Source organism: Chanos chanos, chromosome 5 (genome assembly GCF_902362185.1).
Source record: "Chanos chanos chromosome 5, fChaCha1.1, whole genome shotgun sequence".
NCBI classification, from domain to species: Eukaryota; Metazoa; Chordata; class Actinopteri; order Gonorynchiformes; family Chanidae; genus Chanos; species Chanos chanos.
In genome coordinates, this window is record NC_044499.1 from 43,903,277 (window position 1) to 43,930,232 (window position 26,956).

A 26,956-nucleotide genomic window follows, 5' to 3' on the forward strand; every position below is an offset into this window, starting at 1 on the left:
ATGAGAGAAACCATGCCCGTTCTCTCACCTAGCACAGGTACTGACAATTTACCGTGGTTATATTAGTCCCATTAATGTCAAAGTCTATGCAATTCATTTCAACTTCGGTATCACGTTCCACCACTGACGTTAAATTAGCTGTGTCAGTTGAACATTCATGTCAAATGAACACCAGCTGACAGTCCCAGGGATGCGGTTCCCTGCTAATTTATATGTGTTGGAAAACAGATGTTACAGTGTGTTACAGTGGAGAGCAAATGCACAGTGTCCTCTTTCCTTTCGTGCTGTGTAGGACTTCATGAGATGCTAGCCCTGCTCACATCTCAGCTGCATCCTGATGCCAACCATAAAGAGGGCCTAGTTTTCCTGAGGGAGGTCTTCAGTGAGAGGAGTCTCGCTTATCTAATGAAAGTATATCAGCATACAGAAAATCTCACCTTTTCGGTATACGGTTCTAAATGGTCAGATGCGTGTTGTGTCTGCATCGTGTCTATACTTACCGCTGGTCTCTTTCTCTGTAGATCCACGACAGACTAAGACAATACGAACAGCAGAGTCCAACCCCAGTGTTTCACAGTGCCTCCTGTCTAGCAGAGGACGTAAGTATAACCTTATTAGCTCCTTAAAAATGAATGATGTTTTACCTGAACGTGTATCGTGATAAGAGAGTGGATTAGTAGGATAATGATACTGTACTCTAAGGATCTGTGCATCCTTCTGACTGCAAGATGGTTGCCAAATGGAGCCTGCTCTGCATGTCTTTGGCAAGTGGATGTCATTATGAGCAGAATCGAAAGTCTGTTCCAAAGCTATTCCTAAATGCTACTGCCAAGAATCTCAGGCTTATGGCGGGTTTTTTTTTTTAAAGGAGGGCAATTTCTGTTGCATGGTACAAGCATATGCCTGGAAATGGCTGCTGAAATACAGTAATTTTGTCCAACTTGCTGCTGATGTGATTGATTGACAGGTGGCAGAGGAGCTGCAGAATGGACCCCTGGAAGGTGATGAAAAAGAGCTGTTAATGCTTCTAACTGCCCCCCATGTCAAGGTACACATACACACACACACACACACATGCACACGCACACAGACACACACAAGCACACACACACAAACAAACATGCACAAAGACAGGCTTACTGTATCTGTTTAGTAATTCTACCATCAGTCCATGCCTGTTCAATGCCTCTTACACATAGAGGATCATCATTAATGGCACAGAATGAAAGCCCACCCCCTTCCAAAACAAATGTAATGCTAAGATAGAGATTTTCTTCTTTGATTACTGTAATTAAGAGCGGCACGGGGGGATTGGATTTAAACAGAAATGATTTGATGGCATTGTGCATGGTGAAATAGGCTTAGATGATATTTTAATATCCTCTTAATTAGACATACTCATTTCAAAAATGCCCCCCGGCCTTCTCTCTCTCTCTCTCTCTCTCTCTCTCTCTCTCTCATATTCGCTTTCTCCCCATCTTTTCATATCCTTTGTTTTCCCTGCATTTTTGAAGCAGTTTATCCTGTGTGGTTAAGGAAATCCCTCTCATTCATTCCTTTTTTGGTTTGTGTTTATGTCTTTGGGTTCCTTCCAGGCTGTGCTAGCTGTGCATGACACAGTGGCACAGAAGAACTTTGACCCTGTGCTGCCGCCATTGCCCGATGACCTGGATGATGAGCTGGAGGAGGAGTCAGTGAAGATTGTACGTCTGGTTAAGAACAAAGAGCCTCTGGTGAGTCCCAGTAAGAGCTTGGCACACAAGCAAATCATATCATTTTATAAATATGTGCCTGATACAGTAAAAACCAAGATATCATCAATAGTCGCTGTGTGTAAAACAGCTTAGTATTATGTTGCATTAGTGTGTAGTTACAGTACACCTCAGTGATGTAGCGTCAAACTGGGATGCATAATAGTGTTGTCCATGTGTGTTATACAAAAAAATAAATAATAATAATTTTAAAAGAAATTTGTGATCATTTTCATAATTATATTTTTATACAATAGATAGTATGTTTGGAAAGAGGAGATTCTTTTATTTTAGGGCTAAAACACCAGCTTTATCTTTATTTGCCTCAGTATCCTTGCTAAGACAAATAGCCTATACTAATATTAACATTGCAGATAATGAGAGGGGACTACTTTGACCTCACTGGTATTTGCGTGTTTTGTTTGATCAGGGAGCGACCATCCGCAGAGATGAAGTAACTGGGGCAATAATCGTGGCCAGGATTATGAGGGGAGGGGCAGCTGACCGCAGTGGTAAGTGACCACTCAACCCTCTCTAACTGTCCCCTCAACCCCCCATTCCCCTGTCACTCACTTTCCTGTCCACCATCAGCAGATTTGATATAACCATAACACGTGATGACACATAGCCATTCACGTTAAAGTCAAACTGCCCAGTGTTTAGAACCTGCACAGAGGATGCAAGTATATAAAAAATACAGCTCTGCTTATTCAGTTGTGTCAAATGATGGCCTGTGATGTGGCTGGTGAGTTTTACTGCTGTGCTTTCAGACCTGAATGGAAAAAAAATTCCAAATGGTAAAATTTCAGAATGACATAGTGCTCGAGATTACAGAAAGATTGCCGAATTCCATACAGTTTTACTGCATTATAGTTGAGCACCAGACTTTAGCAACAGCAAACCAAATATTGAATAAAATCCCCCCAGATTATGGCTCTGCCTTGTGATTACAGATTACAATGATAAGATACAGAACTGGCCATCACTGTTGCCATGGAAATTTTCCTTATCAAGAGCGGTGAAATAAGAGTGTGTGCATGTGTGTGTGTGTGTGTGTGTGCGTGTGTGTGTGTGTGTGTGTGTCTTACTGAGTGTTTGTGTTTATTTATGGTTGGGTATAAACTTACATTCACGCCAGTCATCCTCATAAACATGTGGTTTGTGGCTTTTAAATGAAAACATTTTGACATCTTCATATAATGGCTCTTAGGTGCATTATATATATTTGAACATAGTTTGTGAATGCGAATATTCTCTCAGGACTAGTGCATGTTGGAGATGAACTTCGGGAGGTCAACGGAAACCTCATCATACACAAACGCCCGGATGAGATCAGTCAAATTTTGGTATGTGCATAATTATGTGCTTCTGTTTACAGGAATGATTAACGACTTAATGCAGTAGTCAGTCATTTTCACAAGCAACACTTTAGTTTACAAGAGAAAATTATGGAATATGATTGCAAGTTTATTTTCTCCTCATTATCTTGCAGTCACAGTCTCAAGGCTCCATCACTTTGAAGATAATCCCTGCCATTAAAGAAGATGACAAACTGAGAGAGAGTAAGGTAAATAATACCACTACATAAAATCTCTTCAAAAAAATTTACACCTCATTCCTGTCATGCTGAGTAGTTGATTAGAACACTGAGCCTCTACCTTAACGACCATGAATAAACCTTTCATCACGTATTTCTATATTCACTCAGTTTTCTCTGTTCTTCTTGCTGTTCTTCACAAGGTTTATTTGAGAGCCCTATTTGAATACTCTCCATTTGAGGATAAGGCCACGCCCTGTCAGGAGGCGGGACTTTCTTTCCGGCGTGGTGATATCTTACAAGTGGTGAGCCAAGATGACCCTACATGGTGGCAGGCCAAACGAGTGGGCGATAGCAACCTGCGTGCCGGACTCATCCCCTCCAGACAGTTCCAGCAGAGGTACGGACAAGGGCAACCCCGCAAACAGTTGCTAAATCATATTGTCACTCAGCCAATGTGTCCTTTAGCAGAAGACAACAGGATCAGGATTTGCTCTTAACGAGAGTATCATAGCTTTACAAATAACCTTTTGTGTTCAATTTCAAATTTTAAGTTTCGTTGTAAGACTATGTAGCTTCTTAAATGTTAATATTAGCATCTAAGAGCATTTTAGATTTGAATACTGTCTCATCTTCTCTTATCGTTTTTCCGTAGACGACTGTTGCATAGAATGAAAATGGGCACTTACCAGGGTCCTAAACCAGTTAAAAGTCCCACATGTAAGTCTTTCAATACTCAACTTACATTATCGTCCAAAATTTTTGTTACTAATATCAAATTCAACTCAATGCTACAAGACCATTTAAACAATAAAGTTTTCAGATAAATTAGAGCAGCCATTCAGATTTTATTTTTTCACATCTCTGAGCCGTGGCTTGAGCAGAACAGCCGTTACAGACAGGCCAGGATCACCTGTGCCTTTTCGTATTTTTAATCTGATGGCACTGCCTTTCTGCTCATCCACAGAGACAACAAAAGTTCAACAATATATGATCTTTCCATGTGATACCAAAAACAGAGAGACATGCTGTGTTTTACAGAACATTCCCAGATATTAATCCCCCGCTGTCAAACCTTGCCGCTGAATATTTTTTTTAATCTGTGTCAGTCATTTGACCCAGTTTATGTATTATTTTTATGCATTTTTTGGTGGGGGGTGTGCAGAGTCTCTCTCTCTCCCTCACACACTCTCTCTCTCTCTCTCTCTCTCTCTCTCTCTCTCTCTCTCCCTCTCTCTCTTTCACATACACACACACACACACACACACACACACACACTCTCTCTCTGTCTCTGTCTCTCTCTTTCACACACACACACACGCGCACGCGCACCCACACACACACACACACACACACACAACACACACACACACACATGCACACAAATAAACACTGTAGAGAAGACTCCAGTCTTTGTAAATTCAGAGATTTTTTAATTTAAAATACCTTCTGTGTCAGTGCCAATTTTTTTCAACTTTTCAGGTACTAATGTGTAATCTTGCCCATTTCAGTCATGTCATGTGTGTTTGCTTTCTGCTTGCCTCAGATGATCAAACCTGTGAGAGGGGTAAGTGGTTCAGACACTGAACAGTATACACAGTAAAAGCTTTAAAAAAAAGTTCACTCTTTTTGATTTATGGGCTACTTTTAACCTCTGCGTTTGTCTATTGCTCGGACAGTTTCTCAAACAAATGGATTGTTTAGCTTTTAGATTTTTTATTTATTTTTCCCAAATTGCTCATGTTCAGAATGTTCTCAAAACTGCATTGATTTACAGTGCCAGCAGGGTGGTAGCTGTGTCAACAAAGAATTTTTCAAGGAAATGATTTTTTAAATGTCAAATTGGTAAAATGAAAGAAGAAGAAGAAAAAAATTGGTCTTCAAGAGGGGATGGTCAAGATATTTTTAGTCTCAGTTGGGAAAGATAAACATTGATGTAATTACTAGCTTTGAAAATGCTAACAACAAAAGACGCTGGGCAGCTGAAGTAACATAAATCATCAGAAAAGCCATGTTTACAATTTAATCCCACGAACGTAGTTGTTGAAAAGGGCCCATATGTCAACAGAGGGTCAGCTTGCTCTTTACACAAACTTCAATGGGAGAATATAACAAAAGTGTTCCAAACAGCATGTTGAAATCCTGAAAATCATGATTGTGTGAAATGATGGCTGACTTAGACACAGATTGTACACAAGAACTGATTTTGCTGTAAAGAAAAAAAAAAAAAAATAACACAACAACAACAAAAAAAAAGGAGCATGCCAAACGAATGAAATGTTCACCGTCCAATCAGTGGGCCCCCAGAAGCCAAACTTCTGAACGGTCAAGCAGCGAGGCTGAGATTCTGTAACATTCAGACAACTTGATGTTTGAAACTCCGCTCTTACACACCTATCCTATCAAGCTATCAAAACATCACCAATCCTATTTGCTGTTGCTGTCTCTCCTCCCTTTTGCCACTAATCTGCCCCTCCTGAGCCCCTGATCCTCGCCTCCCACGTAGCCAGATGGTGAATTATTGCATTGGCTATGCCTTTCACAGTCTGGTACACTTCAGCACTCTGCAGGGGATAAACATAGGCTGCTGCCATTGGTGAATGCAAAACAGAGTAGCAATTGCTTCTATTTTGTATTTTGAAAACCCTCTGTTAACATTCACTGATTTGTCGTGACCGTTAACAGATGATATGGAATCTTTTAAAAAGTGCTTGCTTCCTGAGAGAGGTAACTCTATCCTTTGGCAAGTTAACAGACGCTGAACTTTTAGCTATGAGAGACTTTCAACCGTCTTAATTTTATTGCCACGCCTGCAGAGACAACAATGGCATTTCATCTATTTCTGACTAAATGAGAGATATGCGGTCGCTCCCTGTCATTCTCCTCCTCCGCGCTTCTCCTCATCTGATCCTTTCTTTTCCCCTTGCCTCCCTCCCTGCAGAGGACTGTGACAATGAGAGCAATGTCAGTGGACAACACATAGGTGAGAGCATACGCCGCCTCATACAGAAACACAGTGAATGCCGCTTGTGGCAGTGTAACTGCTTTAGATGTGCTGTGGTCATTTGGGCACTTTGAGTTTTTCTATTTGGAGCTATTTTGAAAATTTAATTTTCACACCTATGGTGACCCTCACAGAGCTCATCACTCTAATAGCAGAGCACTCTAATAAAACTCGTCGTTCTGCTTGTGACTCTGGGCTTTGGCTTCTGTCATTTGCAACCGGGGCGTGTGTACACTGTCCAGGCCTTTTTTTCGTTGTCTATGTGGCTTACTTGATGCTTGGGGGAGCTCACTGCTTCTGTGATTAAGAGGGATTTTGCTTCTAGTCACTTTGCACACACACACACACACACACACACACACACACACACACACTCCAGCATGGCTGTGACTTTGTGCTGGTCTTTAAAAAAAAAAAAAACAATTAAGCTGGCTGTGTGATGGTCTAACATTAGTTGTAGTTTCTCCCAAGTGTAAGGCGGTGGCTCCCTCCTGTGGCCAAGCTTTTTCCTGGGAGTTTTACTCAGGTACCAGCTCCAGATTTCTAAATATATAGTGCTTCTCCTTGAGTGGCAGATAGAAAACATTTAATTTATTCGCATCTTGTCTCAGTTTAATTCATCTTTGAAGTATTAGGAATAGATCTTTTATATATATATATATATATACACATATATATAATGGAGAGTGAGACATCCAATAAAACTGGATATGAAAAATTACTATAAAGCCAAAAGACCACATAATCTTGGGTTATATTTCACATCCTCTGACCTGTACCTCTATATTTGTACACTTCAAATTAATCTAATGTCAATTTGTATGCTGTATTGTTTTACAGTAATAATGTTACACATTTTACCAATTTGTAGCAGTTCTTTCATTCTCCTTTTGCTATACTCTGTGTGTGTGATCTTATCACTGGACCTCAGCTGGTCTCAGGAGAAGCTTCAGGCTGAGTCGTAAGGACCATCAGGGTACGACCGGAGAGTCTCAGCCCCTGGACTCTGGAGAGTCAGAGTTCCTGATCTATGAGGAAGTGACACGTTACCAGCCTCGTCCCAATGAAAAACCACGGCTGGTTGTGCTGATAGGTACAGCTGATTCTGGTCTTTGAGAGAAAGCCTGCATTTGAGAGATGAATAAATAAATACAAAGTGCAAACACATTCACTGTGCACATACGTACTGTTAAATACGGCCACACGGTCACAGCTGTTTTCAGCATTTTGAGCGCCCTATGACGGTGCTTCATTTTAAATGGAGTTTTACATCATTGGTTACCGTGATCCGTGTATCCCTGACTCTGTGTAGGTTCTCTTGGTGCACGGATTAATGAGCTCAAACAGAAGGTGATAGCTGAGAATCCTCATCGCTATGGAGTTGCCGTGCCACGTGAGTAAGCTTTTAAAACTGTCACAATATCAGACATCCAAAGAAACACCCTGCCCACGCCCCATTACTACCCCCCCCCCCCACCCACCTGCACTGGCTGGCACATCAAAGTGATATTTGCCCTATGATTCAAGATCAGCTGAGGTCAGAAATATCCACTATGCGTCAATGTGCTTGCACCATAGCACGGTGCTGTGCTAACATGTTTATTTTTCTAACCTAACGTCATGTGAAATGGGTGAGTCATCTGGCTTCTGAGACTGGCTTACATGGGTCTCGTGTATTGAGATAATTCTCTCTTGTTCCACTATCTGTAGATAGGTAGGGTTTCCTTAGTTTAATCCTACTTTCTATAACTATGCCAATGTCTACTCCAATTTACGGTGATGGTAGCTTAGCGATGCTGTGCTGTTGTGTCCTCACAGACACCACAAGGCCCAGGAAAAGCCATGAGAAGGAGGGTGTGGAGTATCACTTCATTTCCAAACAGGCATTTGAGACAGATATCCAAAACAACAAGTATATCACCCTGACACATTCACACATTAAAAAGTATATTTGATTTGTGGTTCATCAAAATTAATTTCTCAGTGAATTAAAAAGCATTCTTTTTCTCCAGGTTTATTGAGTATGGGGAGTATAAGGATAACCAGTATGGGACAAGTCTGGAGTCCATTCGGAGCGTGCTGGCCAAAAATAAACTGTGTCTAGTGGACGTGCAGCCAGATGTGAGTGTACCGACAGGACATGGAGGCTACATTTCATCATAGTACAATCACAGTTAGATATAGATTTCAGAACGCTGCTGATTATCACACTTTGAAGTAAACATGGTTAAATGACTAATATTTATGATTAGGTCTGTGGTCATCACATCATTCTTCAACTGGGATAGATGATCATTTGCTCCTCACATGGTCCTTATATGCCCCTTTCTGATTTTCAGGCCCTGAAAATCCTTCGTACAGCAGAATTTAAGCCCTATGTAATCTTTGTTAAGCCCCGTATCCCAGAGATCCGCCGGCATCGCAGTGCAGCAACCTCACCAGGAGGGGGCGACAACGGTCATCTCACGGTAGAGTTCACCAGCACACGCATTTCCATCAATCTGAGATTCAGCAGTAGGATATAACAATCACCTGCTTCCATATGAAACAATACGCTTTGTCTTCATATTCTGCTCTCTTTGCATCCTCTGTTTTTCTCTTTTTGCTCACATGAAGGACGAAGACCTCCAAGAGATGCATCTGTCGGCCGAGCAGATGGATGAGCAGTATGGTCACTTGGCGGATCGTGTTCTGGTGAAGGAAGACTCAGCCAGCGCGTGCATGGAGTTGAGGAATATTTTGGAGAGGCTAGAGAGGGAGCCCCAGTGGGTGCCTGTAAGCTGGGTCAGGACCTGATATCCTCACCTTCATTTCTCCAAAACTGTCAGAATCTATCACTACGGTCACCAACACGGTGCGGTGACTTGCCAATGATCACACAGCTTCTGTCAAAACCAACATTATTTCTCTCAAATTTTCATCTCAAAGTCAGTACTTGTAGTGTTTGTACACAGTGGAGAGCTTCAGGAACATTCCGCAAGACCTTTTCATATCGTATTGTAAAACTTTGGAAGTTATCGGTTGATTCTCAATGTGATGTCAGTGATGGATGATGCCCCTTACAGCTCTCTTACTGAACTCTGTGTTCTCTTCATCGTGTATTGTGCTGTATCCGCTGAATATGGAAAGGATCAAAAATGCAATTCAGATGGGGGCTATCAGAGTGTAATCCTAATGCCAAACAGTTTTCACTCAGGTTTTCCATTGTCTTGTCACCAATAAAATAAACAGGACATTTACTAGAACTCATTTACAAACTGTTCATTGAAAGGGATCCTTCAAATTCTGCTTGTTAATGTAGGATATTTGGATTCACAGAATGTCATCTGACTGTATATATTCTGAATGGCTGTAAAAACAATAACACAGGCAACAACCCTAGGTCATACTAAAATTTAGAGGTTTATCTTTTTTTTTGTTTGTTTGTTTGTTTTGTTTTTGTTGTTGTTGTTGTTTATTCGTGATGTTTTTTGTACATGTGTTGTACAAACAAGAACAAAAAAAGGTCTGTTTACACTCCCAGTAGCAGACTGGTGGGATAATATAATCTACATCGTAGAGGTAATGAAAGACAAGAAACAACATTATATCAGAAGGCATGTTACATAATTGACTTCTTCTGTATTGATACTATCACACATTATGAATGTTTATGCCTTGGGAATTTTTGTTGTTGTTGTTGTTGTTGTTGTTGAATGTATGCTGTATATTTTTAAACTCTTGCAAGCTGGAAATCTCTTATATTTTTTCCTTTGTTAGATAAGAGCTGTTTTTTGAGCTGTACCTGTTTTCTCTATTACTGTGTATCTTTATGGTGACTGGATTACCCTTATTTTTATATTTGTTTGTGAGGAGATTAGAAATCTAATAAAGGAATACTAGAGAACTACGGTGAGATAGTCTCTTCAGATTGGGCAAAATATTTCCATAAAAGCACAGAGGAACGGTTTTAGTCTTGCATCATTAAACAATTATGTAATGACGCTACCACTCCGTCATCCACAGTGTTCCTTTAAGTAGACACCCAGCACTAGGTGGCAGTATTGGACCAATGTGATGGTTACTTTCAAAGTTTCACTCAAACCTTCACGATCCAGATAATGAAAAAAAAAAAACCCCAAAAAAACAGGAGAGGATCTGTGCAAAAAAGATTATTTTTTAACTTGCACAAAACCTGTTACTCTGACAGTGTTGGGACAAAACTGGTTATACATCGATCATGAGATTTGTCATTGGTTATGAGTGCTGCATATTTATACAGATGACAACTTCTGTAAATCCCACCCGCAGTTTTTATTTTGAAGCTTTTGACATGCATAAAGAGTGGTTAACTCATGACAAGCTGACTTGTTTCATAACAAGTACTGCATGACCGCATTGAAAACATTACTTTTGCCCACATTACAAATAAAATGTTCCTTCTTTTATCAGGGACCAAGGTTTTCTTCATATGGCATACGCTGCACACTTGTTTTGGCTTGTCTTTGTGCTGTTCATTCTATTGGCAAGCTTCATGAATGGTCTTCCATTAACACGGACAGTGATCAGTAGCCAAAGTTAGACATCATAGACAAGAGGGTCAGTTCAAATAGATCCAGTATTAAAATACACTACGTGCGTTACACGAAAAATTCATTCCAGATATTTCTGGCTCATCACTCTAGTTCTGGTTGTCTGTAGCTTGCCAGTTCATTTCTCTAGTTTATTTTTGCATGTAGGCTTTCCCTGCAATAGCTGTGCAAATATTGTCGCACAAGGCAACGCTGCCCACGCTTAAGCATGCCCTGACAGCTGGCCAGCTCCAGGTCTACTTCAGTTCATTGACTCCAGATGCCTAAAAAAGTGCCATTAAAAAAAAGTCATAGAGTGCTCAGCTGCTCTCTGCTCACTCTGACCTGGAGTACAATTTATGACAAGCGTCAACATTTCCAAAAAGCATTTTGTCATTATTAATGAATCACTTACTTCTTTTTGTTGATCACTGGCTTGTTGCAATACACTGATTTTCTGTGTAAAGGAGAATTAGTCTGACAGTTATTAGGGCTGACAACACGCCAACATTATCTGAGTCTGAGCTTTAAAAATAAACATGCCTGTCAATGCTTAGTCATGCATATCACAATCCTAGGAGGCTAATTTTCACCTCCTCAACAGCTTATGGGACACTCTCCAAACAGGGAACTGACAGCTTCAAGGCTATCACCACAATACCTACTGGAGAGAAAAGGAAACAGATAGTTTGACCATGTACCTTCTCCAGAGGTGCCTTTTAAAAAGCATAACAAAATAATTCAAATGTTTAATATGAACAGACCAAATATCACAGCTGGAAATAGCTTCTCATATTAGTAATGTCGTAACTGCTCTATTTAGAAAGAAAATAGGCCATAATCCAGCACATTATTTACTTTCATTAAAAGGTTGCCCAAAATCTACTTGTATTCTTCCATTCAAGTCAAGGCAAATCCTGGTATACTAACCCTATTATAAAAATAGGACTGCCCATTATCTGCTAAGCACTCTGGAATCCTGACAAGTTCTAACTTGTTTTAGTCTATTATCCATTCTCCTTGTATCACGGGTTTGCATCTGTGCTGATGGAGAATGAAAAGGTGTTCCCGCCTTGCATTGTTTTTAGGAAAATAAGGAAATCATCAATAACCTGTATTCATTAAACTGTGTTTACCAGTAAAATGTCACTTGAGAGTTGACAACAAAAGCGGTATGTTCCTATTCTTTCCCTTGCACACACACACACACACACACACACACACACACACACACACTCACACACACACACACACAAACAAATCCTCACCCAAAATGTCCAGTAAAGTCAAAGTAAAACAACATATAACAGGTCGTGTACTCTGTGCCTTAAAATATATGCTGCCAGATAGGAACAGCATGCACCATGCAGAAACAAACTGAGAAGACAAGCTTTCAGCAAACTTCCTGTTTTGCTTGTCTGCGGAACTGGTTAATAGGCACGCCACATCTCCTCTCCAGTTTGTCAACATTCTACTGAATGCCTTGTAAAGGAAATTTTCACTGTAAACTGTCTGATTATGTAGTGTTTTACTAAGTGTATTATCTTTTACTGATGTTTGTACATGGGGTTCACACTTGTATGATGTTCAGATTTGGGAGTTGACTACTTTTAGATCATTTGGAAAGTGAAATCTGCATTTTAAAAAAAGTTCTCTTTTATTCATGGTAAATATTTAAAGCATTGAATGGGTTTCTGTGAAGAAGAACTGGTTTACTTGTGTCAGAAACCAGATGCATGCACATTCAATTATTGAAGGATTTTAGCCTACACATTCAACATTCATTTCTGAGGCATCTTATCTGTCAAGCACTAGCCACGACAAACTTTCCAGGCCTTATCTCAAGGGCTTGCGGTGCCTGCTAGAAAGCCTATGAGGTCAGACCATGTGGCTACGTGATTCTGTATTATCCAGTGCATGACTGGTCCAACACTGCGTTCATCTAAGGTTAGCTAAACATAATGATGAGAACTACATGGCCTGACAATAAGATCATGCACGAACCCTTTATTTCCATGACCTTTAACAGCAGGAGAGTAGTTTGCTTCATAATATAAAGTTTGATAAAAAAAATAAAAATAATAATAATAATAACAATAATGAAAAAACCAACAAATGCTTTCGCACGGAGTAAAAGCCAAATTTGCTGGCCCTTTGCACTGATGAAGACCATATTACCAAAAACATTTTGCATTACAAAATTACTGTTGCCTAAATCCCACTCCTTTTTTGTTTGGTTGTTTTGTTGATGTCTTGGGTGGAGTTTGTGGTTTGTTTTTTTTGTTTTTTTTTTTGAGTTTGAGTTCTGTAGTCTTTTTGCCATTACCCATTCATACAGTAAAACTTCTATTTGGGAAATTCAAAACCATGTTTAGGGAAGTTAAGAGAATTGGTTGTGTCATAATGAAAGTGTGCCAACCTTCTTAACCACAATTTGCCAATACCTGTACTTGCATGTTCTCATGATCTTGTCCAGAGGTTGAAAGAATGTTGTCTGGCATTGCTGTCTCTTATGATTGCTTGCAAAATGGAGCAATATATTATTGCAGGCAAGTTGGGTGATTTTGTGCAATATGAGCAATCACACATAGCATACATAAAGTATTAATAAACAGAAGTAAATGGTAGGCCTATATAACAAGGGCTAATTAAATATTAACTAGGGCTATGCCAACATTAACGACGTTACATAAGAAAACTTACGATTTTAAGTAACTCTGTAAATTGCCGTGTTTTGATTCCAGCAAGCCTGAACTATTTCATATCATGGATTTCACAGGCTTGTTGTTTAAATATATACTGAAGAATAATGGTGAGTAAAATACGACGAGATGGCATTTGAAGGAGTGAAAGTGACACAAAACCCGAAGTGAAATCCACACCCACTTCTTTAACCACATTCTTTAATATAAAACATTGTTGTTGGAACATTCAAATTCGGTAAGAATTCGTTTATCTCCCGAGGAGTATGCACTTATACCTCAGTAACAAATTTAAGGATGTCTGTCGCTGGAATACAGTCCGGTAGGGGTCTACTGTGATTTTCGAATTCGAAAGAAGCACTTTTCTCCGCCTCTCACTTCCCGGTCCGAGAACGATTAGATGTCTGTTGCATGCATGTCATGCGTGATCCTCTTCTAGGCCCTGATTGCTTGAGTTCTCTACTTTTCTGCTTTCCCATTGGCTTTCACGTTATGTTCACGTGAACCAATACGCAAAAAGACCTGACGTACCGGCTGAAACTCATTTGACGATTGCAGTGCAGCAGGACAGCAGCGCGAGGGGGGCGTGCCGCTCATACAGAGTCTTAGGCATCGGTTGCATACTATAATGACTTAATAAAATATTAAATAAGCCATATAATTCCTTAAAAAGAGTTTGTTCTCCAACAGCACATCACCATTTGTCGTTTGGGATCTTTTCAACGTTTTCCAATGAACTGTACCAGGTAAGACAATGAAGTGCGTCATTCATTGTAGACAAAGTAAATGCAAGTTTTAATGAGGTAGACTGCGAGAAATACGTTCAGCAGTTAATGTAAATACAATAATGATATATATTTGTAATATATATATTGATTTTTACCATTTTCACGCCTCTGGTACGAAAGAATCCCCTTGGAGTTAACGCATCAAACTTAACACTGAATACAACGGTTTGAGTGAAGTGTCATAATGTTGCCCAGGGTATGATGGCAGAAGTATCCCCCATTTCCCTATGCGGAACCAGTTGAAAGTGTCTACCTTGCGCCCTGCTGTGCTACCCATGCCTGCCTAATATTGAGCCTCACCGAATGAGATTTTCGTTCTGTGCAGTGCTTAAGTCCTAACCTGTAATGGTATTGCCTACTAATGTTAATGCGGTTGTAACTGTTTGAAAACCAGTTCGGTCCTAGAACTTTGAATAAAAGGTTTTATAATAACTTATCAGTGCTACCTCACTGAAAATAAAGGCTCCAGTTAAATTAAGACATCAGATTTTTATAATGCACATTGGATTTGAACAGTTTCTTTAACATTGGTGGATTTGACCTCCAGTCTTTTCTTTTCTTTTCTTTTTTTTTTCTGAAGCATAATAATGCGTAGTTTTATTTTTTTTGCACCAGGGTACTGCAGATCTTGAATCCAAGACCAATGCCAAGTCCAATCATGCCTGTCGATGTTGCCATGAGGATCTGTCTGGCACACTCGCCGCCCCTCCGCAGTTTCCTCAGCTCGTATGAGGACTGCAAGTCTAGAAGCCTAGTCAATCAGTACAAACCTCTGAGGCCATGCATCAGCTCCAAAACAGACGTAGAAGCTTCCAGCCTGGGATGGAAGAGTCCCAAGGCCAAAGCCAAGAAGAGAGTGGTTTTTGCTGATTCCAAAGGCATGTCACTTACAGCCATTCATGTATTTAAGGAATTTGAGGAGGACCCACTATCAGACTTGCAGTTTGAATTGTCCGACTTGGAAAACGCCATCGTGGGCCTTAAAGTGGAGAAAGAGAAGAGCTTGGTTTTGGACTTTCCTCAGCCCGCCGCAGACTACCTGGACTTCCGGAATCGACTCAAGAAGAACTTCGTGTGTTTGGAGAACTGCATAATCCAAGAAAAATCTCTCACAGGCACAGTCAAAGTCAGCAATGTAAGCTTCGAGAAATCTGTCAATGTACGGATAACATTCGACTCATGGAAAAGCTACACAGACGTTACTTGTACGTACATGAATAATGTTTATGGCTGCTCGGACGTTGACACCTTCTCCTTTACCATCGACCTCCCGAGTTTATTGCCCCAAAATGAACGAGTGGAGTTCTGCATATTCTTCGAAACCCAAGACCACACGTTCTGGGACAATAATGATGGGAAGAATTACCAGTTGAAACATGCTGAGTGTGATGTTGATCAGGCAAACCATGTCGTTCAGAAGACAACACCGGAAATCAAGGGCCAGGGCAAGAGGCCAGAAATGGAGTTTGATCAGTATGGGAGTCCCAGGACGTCCAGTGGCTTCTTTCCAGAGTGGCAGAGCTGGGGTCACATTGAGAGCACCACCCCTTATTGGTGATAACACAGAGCACCTCTCACAAAAAAAAAAAAAAAAAAAGGAAAAAAAAAGAAAAATTCTGTAGGTAAAGCTAGTAGTGCACAGGAGGTAGTGCAGAAAGAACATTGTGTTCATTTCAGAGACAACCCAGCTGTGTGTTGTTCGACTCTAAACGAAACACAAAGAAAAACAGAGTCAAAATGTTTGAAAAATTAATGCAAACCTCAAGAAAATCCAATATTTGAGTGATTTAAAAAAAACAAAACATACTCACATTGGCTTTATTTCTTTCTTTTTTTTTTAATAACTAGCCTTTGGTTATGAGCTGTAGCATGATATGTTGGGTTATGAATTTAGCTAAAAATGACAGATTTGGATTTAAGAAAATTTTGAGGGAAGACATTGTCACTTTAAGTAGAGGACTAACCATTTTAACATTGATAAAGGCTTTTGAAGTTCTTTTGACTGAATATGGTACTCATGTTAAAATCCAGTACAATGTCTGTTAGTTTTAAGTTTTGTGGGTTTTTCTTTTTTTTTTGCTGCACACTTAAGTGTTTCCTGATTTTGAAATGTGGTAAATCATTTATTGTCGTAACATAGATGCCTTCCTTCATGATGCTCTCAGAATGCCAGCTAAACCAGATGCAATACAACGGCATTATTACAAATTTTGTTGTTAAATAGTCTTTTCATGAACAAAGGGCATATCCCATTTTTTTTAAAAATAGCACTTAAGTGCTTTCTGTTAAAATGTAATTTCCTGTTTTCCAAGTTTTTGTTTTTTTTTGTTAATCTAGAGATCAATATGCAATAGTCACCAGCAGTATCCCATGGCTGTAGAGAATCCCCATACATTAAAATGATGGGAATTATCTTCTGCTTTTGGAATGTTACCAGTTGTTTTGGGAGGCCTCCTTACATAGTTAACGCTAAGAAGTTTGCACTACGTGCAATGCCTTTACAAATTTAAGGATGTGAAAGTGTAATAATTTGGTGCAACATGAAGCCACTTCATATTGAAGTTACGTATCTAAATTTCATGGTACCAGTTTATTTGAAACTTTCCATTAAAAAGCAATAGCAGCAAAATATGCAGTTTAATGAAGCCCATGTAAGATACAGTTGGCCAATAAGTGTTCATACCCTTTTTCTCTTGCACTTAAACATTTTCCTATGTCCATTCTATTTTTGTAAAGCCTTCTTGTATATACACTCTCAGTGTGCTTTTCACAACTTTTTTTTTTTCCTTTTGAATGTTTGCTGCTATGTTTTGTGTGTGTTTGTCTGCACAAATTTGTCTGCATTTTGTTTTGGACCCATGGTATGTGAATGCGCTCCTGTGCAAAATGGAGGATGAGCAGTGAGGGAGATTGAATGTTCTTTTAAGGAAGTATTCGCAAGTATAACAAGTATGAAATGTGTTTATACTGGAAAGAGATGGAGATAAGAGTAGTTGTTGTTGTTGCATTTCTGTGACCTTGTTTTTTCCCCTTTCCTTCACATGGAAAAAACAGGTCAGTGTTAAAGGTCGATACCTTGGACAAGTTGGATGGTGTTGGAAAAAGGATGAATTCTGCTAGCTGCTCTTATTTTTAAAAGAGATGTTTGTTGGTTGAATGTAAAAGGGCTACGCAAACCATGGTGTGTGCCTGAGTTTTGTGTCTACTGCAAGGAAAGGCTTCTGTTTGAAAGAGTGGTTTACTGTACATGCTCTTCCTTTTAGAAATAAAACTTAATGTTTTTACTGTGAAAGGCTCATGTGTCTTAAAGTTTGCCCTGATTATTAAAAAGGCATTTATAATTCAGTTTAGTTATGAACGCAAATTTGTTTTTTCCTGTTTTCCTGAATTCGATTAGTCAGCCTAGGGGATGATATCTGTCCTTGGTAGGCCCTGTGCAATGCATGGTATACAGGCTTCTCAGTTTGTTGTGTCTGTGAACCTAATTTCACAGTATGTTGCATGCTACTCAATTACATAATGCCTGTATACGAATTGGTGGTGTTCAGAATAACATGACCCGTTGTATGTCCGTGCAATAGCTATACAATGGGAAGTCAATTACACGGTGGGCTATGAATAGGCTTGTTGTCTCTTATATAGATGCAACAGCTCAGACTGAGTGCTAATTAATGTAAATGTCATGGATGAGTTGATTCTGTTTAGTTTTGAGAAATCTAATAAGAGAAACTGACCCACTGCTCTGCTTTTTGAACGCTTGTATGAGAGAGAGAGAGCATAAAATAGCTTCTCTGCCTGGAAACAGTCAACAGTAAAAAAAAAAAAAGAAAAAGTCCAGTTCCATCAGAGACTGAGCAATCGTTGCAGGCCACTGAACACATAAAAAAGGAAAAAAAACCTTGTTGAGATCAGAGTAATATTTGGGTTGTGTCAATGATATTTTGAATGTAACTGTAAATTAGGTAGACTTTAACAATTGACAAATTGAGGCCAATTTGTTTAGCTGTCGACAGAATTGGACACATGAAATATTTGGAATAGTGTAGACCAACGTCCATATTTGTAAATAAAGGGTACTCAGTGTGGGTTTGGATGTGTGTAAAATTCATTTAACAGAAGTCACGCTTAGGCCTTATTTTGGTAATCATTGTTGATTATCTGATAGCAGACCTTTTGATAATTCTCATCACTCCAAATATGTCCACAGCTCTTTTAGGGGATTTCGTAGCGCTTTGGGAGATTTCAAAGCACTCTCTTTTAATAATGTATCTAAAGTGGGATTCAGTTAAATATTTGTTAATCAACTGAGGAGCAATTTATATGGAGCATTTCACATCCTGTGTTGCTGACACATCAGGAGGAATGTTGACGCTCTGTGGCTATGTTTGTTGAGTGACAGGATAGCTTCACCCTGTATTTACTGTCAATAGCAAGACATCTCTCCTTCCCAGATTAACTTACAAATATGAAACATACAATGACCTACATTCCTTTTTTTTCATATTTTTTGCCTTTTTCATTTTTTGCCCCCCAAAAATTGTAGCTAATCTTGCTTGTATATGTGGCAATACCGCAGGTTCAGTGTTGGTTGGCCTTGCTCTTTGAACATGTTCAAATAAATGGGCAAAGAACTAATGGTGCATTGGCAAGTTTCACAACTTTATTTTCAGAACTGCTGGTGTCACACAGGTAAAATGTGATACGTAGCACGTTATGCTAGGTAAAGTAAACAATGGCAAGCACAGAAGTTAACTTTCTGTGTGATCAGCTCAGAAATGTTCTTGTACAGAGAGTGCTGAACTGGCCACGCAAACCGCACAAGAGAAAAACCTGTCAACAAATGGTAATAATTGAGTGGTGTGAATATTGGGGTGTGAGGGGGTTTTCTTACTGTGCCGTGACCTAATAAAAAGTCTTAACTGAGTTACACATGACTCCACGATATCAGAACCAAGACCTCTCTCATGCCCTTTCTAATTGTGAACTTTTCTAACAGCAAATTCTAGTAAGTAAGCATTTCCTTCATGGATCTCTCCAGTGGTGTGCCACAGAGATGTGAAAGCATTGAGGTTATTTCAATCTGATTAGACATGACAAACTGGCAGACAAACAGTGATTAACATTCCAGCCATTATCTTTTCATTATCAAACTGTCCAAAACAAATGGCTTCAAGTAAACACTCTCCAATAAGCAAAAAAAAAGTGGGTTAAAATATTTTTGGACTGTTATAATGTCGAAGTTTTGATTTTGTAATATCATTATAAAAACAAAAAATCCATGCCATGGAATCTGCAGCATTTGTAGATTTGTAAGTCTTAATGAGGCAAAGCATCTTTTGTTGTTGTTGTTGTAGCTGGTTGGGGGGGGGGGGGGGGGTCAACCCGGCCCCAATCAAAGGGACAGGACCTAGTGCTTACCATTATCAGGGGAATCTTGAACAAATAATGAGATGTCACCATAAATACACTCATCAGGGTACTGTAATATACACTGTTTAAAACAACTGAAGTGCTAAGGGAAATGTTCTTTACTTGCGCCTGTACATTGTTTTTGGATGATTATCAACTTTGATAAGCAATACCTTAAAATGCGTATACATCAGGAACAGTGCTTATGAATACCCTCCACAGCTGTAACATTGTAAACGCAGGGGCGATTTGCTGTGTTAGTATTGAATAATACAGTCAGTCTTAGCTTTAACATACAGTACATCTGAAGGTTAAGCACCTGTATTACATATATTGAAGTTATGATTGCCATGTGAGTGCTGGGATCACCAGCTGGATCCAGTACATATGAACTCTGAAGCCTCCTGGATTTCACCGCTTTGGGGAACTGCTGGCTGTTATGTCCTCATAAGCCACTGAGAGTTCTAGTTCATGTCCAGACCACTGTCTCGCAGAGTAAGTCCTGCGTTTAGTTATCAGTTCTCTTCTTACAAAAAAGAGCTCTTAACAAGGTCTCTGAAAAATGACGGGAACTTCTAGAGACTTGACTTCCTTTTAAAATGCCTTCTATTCTTGGCACATACCTAAACTGCTAAACATGGTGTTAACTGGGACTAAATGTCAAACGTCATTCACAGCATGGCTCATGTGGAAAATATAGAGCTGTTGTTGCCATATGGATGATCTGTTAAATGCTCAGCTGAGGTCAAATTTGGACAAGTAATGGACAAAAATATTAATGTTACCTCTGTTTTAGTGATAAGTCAGTTAAAAGTACTTCATCTTGTCCATAGCGATGCAAAGCTGCTTTCCTTAATATATGTTACAAAATATTAACGTTGGTCATTATTTGTTATGAGAAGTATTTTCAAGCCAGCTACCACATTTATAATTATTGTGTATTTCTGCATTAATCCTAAATGAATACATGTAAACCCGTTTTGTGTTTAATATAGGTTTCCTAAAATAATCCTTTGAAATGTGAATGTCTCTCTAGTTTAAATTTATATTCAGCTGTAGAAGAAAACATTTTCCCCTTTATGTACTCTATAAAGTACCACAAAGCGGTTATAAAACGTAATCGTCTCAGTGTTGGGAGAGGAAACAAAGCGAATAAACACAGAGTGAGTTGGCGATGCCTCCGATTACAACATGGACTTGTCAGACATGTTCTTTCGAAACGAGCTGTGCATTTCTATGGTGACAAGGTACGAAAGAAACTCTGCATCAGTGTTTGAATATGACATGATTAATCATAGATTTCGCATACAAACTTGCTTAATAACCTGATGTGGATAATGACGGCCGCCTCAGTGATAGCTGCCATAAGCGTTAATGTCACTGAAGTCAGTTAACTGCAGAGGTGATGCGCATAGACAGGAATTCCACTCCTCCCTGAGTGTGTGAATGCTGAGATGGCATTTTTAGGGTGTAGGCCAACCATTGTTACATACCTGTGGTCGAAAAACAGACATCAATGCTGAATCAATCTGACACGTTTCTCACACTCAAAATGTAGGCTTGGCTTGCCAGGTGGAATGTGCATTAATTAGTCTCGGCAACTGATCAAGAATGAGGAAAAAAAAATAATAACAAGAGATAATATGATGACTGACTTATTTATGTATATTTAAATAGGGTACATAAAATTCATCAATAACCGTTGCATAATGAGACTGCCTCTAGGAAGCTGACAAAATGAAGTAAAATAATGTATCAGGAGTCTTTGATTCCTGATACAGTTTTCCATAAATCAACATTACTACCAAAAAAAATTTATTACAATGCAAAAAACAAAGTTTTTTGTCACATATTTGTGATTTGTAGTCTGTAGAGAACTGGATGCTTGTTGGCTAACAACGGGTTGTTTGTCTCCCGCTCTGCTGTTTATGGTGAGCTGACGTTTGTCATGGCGTACGTGACCCATTAAGCAGGATATAACATAGGATTAAAGCAGCCGCCAGCTCTTCATTTTATCACTGTGTGTGTGTGTGTGTCTCCCCACTGCATTGGGTAAAAGCTCGATAGCGTAACTACCAGAGGTCTGAGTGCTGAGCAAAATCCAATCCCAGAGCACTACAGACATGTGGTCTGACTCCCACACAAGCGGATGGGATTAGCAAAACCTACTATCACTGTCGATGGGTTTCGGTGTCCTCAAATGCGGGCACGAGGAGATAGCTGCCTGCTGATAGTGAAGCAGTGGAATTATAACTTGATCACCTTCACAAATCAGGTCCTGCCAAACCTTGATATCTGAGACATCATGTCATTTTGACCTTCTATGTGAGTCTCGTGTCAAGCGTTCCAACTGCATTGTGTGTCAGAGGGTGCTGCGTGTTATCTAAACTTTGGCAGAGATAAAATTAGAATTGGTCTTTATTCAATTAGGCTTTTAGAGCAGCCACAAGAATTCAGTTCTACTCAGTGTCATTCTGTAGGAGCTCCTGTTGCAGATTCAGCGTACTCTTAGTTTTGATAGCACTTTACGGTTGCAGGGACAGGAAAATCTCCTAAATGTTGCTCACCTAAGCTTATTTCCTCTCTAAAAGTGCTGTGTATGATTTTGTGGAGTATAGAAACACAAACCAGTTAAAGGTGTTATTGCATTGGTTCTGGATCCACAATCTCATATAAAGACATATTATTACAGTAAATCACTTAACCTACAGTAGAAAAGTTACTCTAACAGTCATGCTGATGTAGTCATAACTGAAATCGGTCCATGGCCCTGCCACAAGCGAAAACAAACAGTCTTGGCGCTGGGAAGCCAGGATAATCTTCTGAAGAGCAGACGGATATTGAAATATTCACTTTTCACAGACTTTTTGTATTCCGGCCCTTTGTAGTGGCACGCTCCACTGTAGCCACATGCTTCACAAAGTCTTATCGGATTTTGTGGTAATGAAAATATAAGGGCACCAAAAATTTCTCAGAGAGAATAAACAAAGGACCATGCCAGAAAGAACCACCTGAGAATTTGCACAGAATTCCCAATTTACACAGCCCCAGGTGGCCCTGTGGCAAAACAGTGATGTTTCTTCTGAGTTTTCGTAGGCTTGCATGGAAAAATGAGTCAAACTATTTCTCCCAGAGTACAGTCCTAGTTTGCAAACACTATATCTCACATTGTTCCCTAACCTTGAATTTGAATCAAGGCTTTGTCATTTCCCTTCACTTTCCTGACATCATTCAAGGTCTGAGCTGGACTACCAAACAAAGGAGGAGAGGAAACTGCAGCACTGGTGATAAACTTAATATAAGAGATGAAGTTTCTGTGGCTCTCAGTGGGATTTGGGTTCAACTTTTGTAGCTTGGCATTTCGTGCCTGTATACTCATGCTCATGTCTAAAGTAAAGCAGGTTAGTCTAAGGACATCCCAAATTACATACTGAGTTATTTATTGTTTATTGGCTAACAGCCAAAACAATGAACCTTATCCCTATCACATGTCCGCTTCATGTTGCTCAGGAGAATCCTGTACTGTATGTTCAAAGTGAGCCATGTTGTATATGAAGAAAGGTACGTTAAGGCCTTTAAGTGATTTATTTGTTTACACATTCATGAAGACATCTGAGGTAAAGTGTGTTGATATGAAGACATCACAGTCAAAGGAAATGATATGATAGAAATGCTGCTCTTCAGTGAAGTATATTTGGATGGACATTTGCTTAAGACATGGTATTTGCCAAAAACAGAGGGCTAGGCCTGAGGCTTTGTGTTGGGTTAAACAAATACCTCTGTGTTTATTTCTTGTCTGTGTAAATATGTGTGACTTATATTTTCATCAGTTGAATAACAGTCGAATAAGAGAAATGTGGAGTTCATGGTCATTGTAAACTGACTTTGCAAATGTGTTTACTGGTTTAATATGATCGTAAAAGTAGTTACCGCACACAAGCTATTTGTGCGAAGGAAAGCCTTTTCCAGCATGTCCAATCCATGCAATATATTTAAAAATGAGTATGTGAGTATGAGTACGAGTAAATGAGTTCTCAAAATTCTCTTAGTGGGCACAGAGAGCGAGAAACTACCTTTTGGAAACTACCGAATGCGCAATTCCAATTATTTTATCTTGCTCATAAATAAGGTAAAGAATTCTGATGGTAAGCGGCAGTGCAGACTGTTGATGAAATGGGGATTGATGAAGAGTAAATAAAGATAGCCTGTGGAGTAAAGTCACACCCTGGCTGTTCTGCTTAACCAGAAGGTTTGTTCTGGCAAGCACTGATAGACTCACTGAGTGGTTATGCAGGAAACTGAGCTATGCTCCACCGCAGAGTTTTCTGTCGCAGTACACAACAACGTGCATGCGGTGCACATAGATAAATAAATGAATGACTCTAATAATGACATTAAGCCCTAATATGAAATGCCATGAATTGGAAGACAGTGTTTTTACAGTACTAGATTTGTAAACCTGCATAAATTCTCAGCATTAGATTAGCTATTACACAGCTGCAGCCATATAACCCTCTCAATGGCAGGCATGGAACGATATTCAGTCCCGAATGGAAAGGGCTTTCAATGTTGTGTCTCAGCACACAACAGGGGAGAGCCTGAGGCCTGCCGGGCTCTGAGTCGAGTCGTTTCATTGGCCCGGGCTGCTGCTACAGCACACACTGTGGCTTGATTCAGTCTGACTACACTACACAGCCGGTCACCGAGGCTGAAAAGAGCTCAAAGCTGCTGACAAATGAGAAATGACAGAATGACTTGGAGAGATTCCCCTCCGAAAAGAGGTGTCCCAAATACAAAAAAAAAAAAAAAAGAAAAATGAAAAAAAAAACACACACAAATAATGCAGTTTAACTGTCGGCTGGGGAGATTTCTGCTACGTAATACCCATGTCTGGGCGTCGAAAGAGAAAAATATCTAAAACTTGTTAGTTTTGCCCACAGTATGATTCCAGACAATATTGCTCATATGGCCTTGCAGGAAATGTGTTCAAAATCCTAACCTAGCCATGGGCAGTGCACAAACATTTTTGGTGTGTTCAGGACATTGCTTTTTGGGAAGGGAACTTACTGTCATGCATGCTATTCCATTTTAAAAAAGCATCTCATAGTAATATATCCTCCCTGTGAAGGCAACAACCTTTGAACTATTCATAGTGAGGCGTGTAGTGTCTCTTCATAAGGTTAAGACTTACGTAGAAAGTGTAGGTATAAATCTCAGGGCCCACGTGAATATCGGTGTATATAACTATATCAGGTCACAGTGTTCACGTGCACTGACATAATACAGACACTGTGATACAAGGCTGAAATTTCTGAACTCTCCACACCAGAACGTCAAAAATAGCCACCTGATATTTATGAGTTTCTCCCCCACTGCCAACCCGTCAGCCACACCGCCTGTCTTGAAAGTGTGTGGAATTAATCTTAAACTTAATAGACTTATTAAACTGGATGTCACTTACATTCATGAAGAAGAGCTACTTCTATACATTACAAGGAACATAAATACAAACTTAATTATAAAACAGAGGAAATGATGACAGCGCAAGAACTCCGTGAGGGACAAACAAAATAAAACCACTGGATCATTCAGAGGGGGTCATCAATAGGAGTACAATTCAGTTCCAGCAAACGTGTTGGCCTGAAACCTCTAATTACCAAAATGAGACTGCCAGAGGACGACCCATAACTGTTTGTGTTTTCCTACTTATTGGGGGGGAAATTAGAGTTTAACGGAGCAGGCACAGGAAAGCGCCAGATTAATGCTGTGCTTTCAGCTGTGGAAACCGAAGCTCGATTCCTCCTCGGGGTTGAGGTGTTCTGAATGGAGTGTAGTCATCGCGTGCTTTATGTAGCCCAACTTCATTTGAGTTAGTGTTAGCACATGCTTTCACACAAGAATCACAGCGCACTTTACAGCGCCTGTCTTGTGCTATTGAGAGTTGAACATGCGAATGAGAACAGCCTAAACATAGAATGAGACATAACCAAGGGGTCCACCTAGGACTGACGTCAATCAGCCTTCATTAGCAGTTACATAAAGTAATAATAGTATTACGTAAATACTGTATAGGTTGTGTTATTTAATTAAATCAATATAATTCTTTAAATAGTGACAGAAAATTGGATTATTAAGTTGCAGCAGCTATTTTTCTTTCACATGAGAGACCACATTCTTTGTTAAGAGGATGTTTCTTTTGCAACCACCTGGTTAACCAGAAACGATTGCTTACTGCAGTGTTCTATCCCATTGCCGCTTTTTCTCAAAAAGCATCTCAGTGAACAACACTGTATCTATATTGTATCATGTTCTTATGTTTAGCAGAATCAGTAACTGCATTTCAGTGTTTCTTTATGGAGATAAGTGATGATAAATTCACAAGTTGATATATTGTGAGTTATGGGATTGACAGACTCACTTACTTAATCCTGAGAATGCAACATTTTTACAGATATTGCATTTCAGCTTCCCCCTTCTTGACATAGAGAAAGATAAATCACCAAAACGTAATACTGCAAATACCATAGAGAAAGTGAATTTCATGGCCCTGAGCTATACTTTCCTATCTAAATAACAGACGGCTTCTGTATAATACCCTTGCAACTGGCCTACTGCATTCAGATATGAAAGGATAGGGCAGTATTCTCCCATAATGCATTGAACCAAATCTCCATTATAAACAGGAGTTGTGTCCACCCAAAACCAGTCAGCCCCTATAAACACCCTTGTGCTTTGATTTAAACAAGGGCAGAAAATTGAACTTGGAAGCTCATTCCCAAACAGACAGCATGAGACAGACAGAACCAGGCTACAATGCAATGCATTCTGGGATGCTCAGCAAGCCCTCTGGAAGAGCGCCTGCCAGACCTCTGTGGAAACCAAAGTGGAGCAAGATATTTGGCCAAGGGTAAGAGCAACACCTCCCTGCATTGTCCAGAGAAATTAACCATCTGTGTGCACAGGCTGTAAGTGGTAGCAACAGTGATGGGCTTCTATACAAAACAAGAACGTTAAAAATAGCAATACTGACATGCTTAGTAATACTTGGTTGGGTGGGGCTACTGACAATTTCGGTCGATTCAGTGTTGCCATGGAAAATCAATTAAAGAGTTTTAGTTGGGGCGCAGCAACTAAGTCAATGGTCTCATTCAACACAATGTCCAACAGCTCTAAGTCTCTTTAAAGGGGAAGCACACTCTTGTTGACAGACGACC

The 26,956-nt window shown here is 39.7% G+C and overlaps 2 protein-coding genes across 4 annotated transcripts; both read left to right on the top strand.

Moving 5' to 3' along the window:
- mpp3b (MAGUK p55 scaffold protein 3b) lies at positions 1–9,372 on the top strand. 3 transcript variants are annotated; one of them, XM_030774208.1, is made up of 19 exons: positions 1–37; positions 293–411; positions 522–599; positions 968–1,048; positions 1,596–1,733; positions 2,182–2,263; positions 3,012–3,097; positions 3,244–3,318; positions 3,492–3,688; positions 3,944–4,008; positions 4,836–4,856; positions 6,231–6,272; positions 6,754–6,819; positions 7,225–7,386; positions 7,606–7,686; positions 8,112–8,205; positions 8,306–8,414; positions 8,633–8,761; positions 8,910–9,372. In XM_030774208.1, exons 1-19 carry the CDS (start codon positions 1–3, stop codon positions 9,087–9,089), a joined length of 1,842 nt encoding a protein of 613 aa, XP_030630068.1. In that variant the 3' UTR covers positions 9,090–9,372. The 3 variants fall into 3 exon arrangements, with proteins under 3 accessions (XP_030630068.1, XP_030630070.1, XP_030630069.1); XM_030774210.1 differs by lacking the exon at positions 6,754–6,819; XM_030774209.1 differs by lacking the exons at positions 4,836–4,856; positions 6,231–6,272; positions 6,754–6,819 and having other exon boundaries at positions 3,944–4,069; positions 7,226–7,386.
- A 4,730-nt stretch (positions 9,373–14,102) lies between these two features.
- On the top strand, positions 14,103–16,405 carry ppp1r3cb (protein phosphatase 1, regulatory subunit 3Cb). Its single transcript, XM_030773336.1, has 2 exons — positions 14,103–14,291; positions 14,949–16,405. The coding sequence occupies exons 1-2, from the start codon at positions 14,278–14,280 to the stop codon at positions 15,889–15,891; spliced, it is 957 nt and encodes a 318-aa protein (XP_030629196.1). The 5' UTR covers positions 14,103–14,277; the 3' UTR covers positions 15,892–16,405.
- The last annotated feature ends 10,551 nt before the right edge of the window (positions 16,406–26,956 follow it).

Bases quoted from the DNA above. Each gene is read 5' to 3' on its own strand.
- mpp3b (XM_030774208.1), top strand. From the start codon at position 1: ATGAGAGAAACCATGCCCGTTCTCTCACCTAGCACAG. The intron at 6,273-6,753 runs GTGAGAGCATAC...CATTAGTTGTAG, and splicing joins TGTCAGTGGACAACACATAG to TTTCTCCCAAGTGTAAGGCG. The intron at 8,206-8,305 runs GTATATCACCCT...CTTTTTCTCCAG, and splicing joins ACAGATATCCAAAACAACAA to GTTTATTGAGTATGGGGAGT.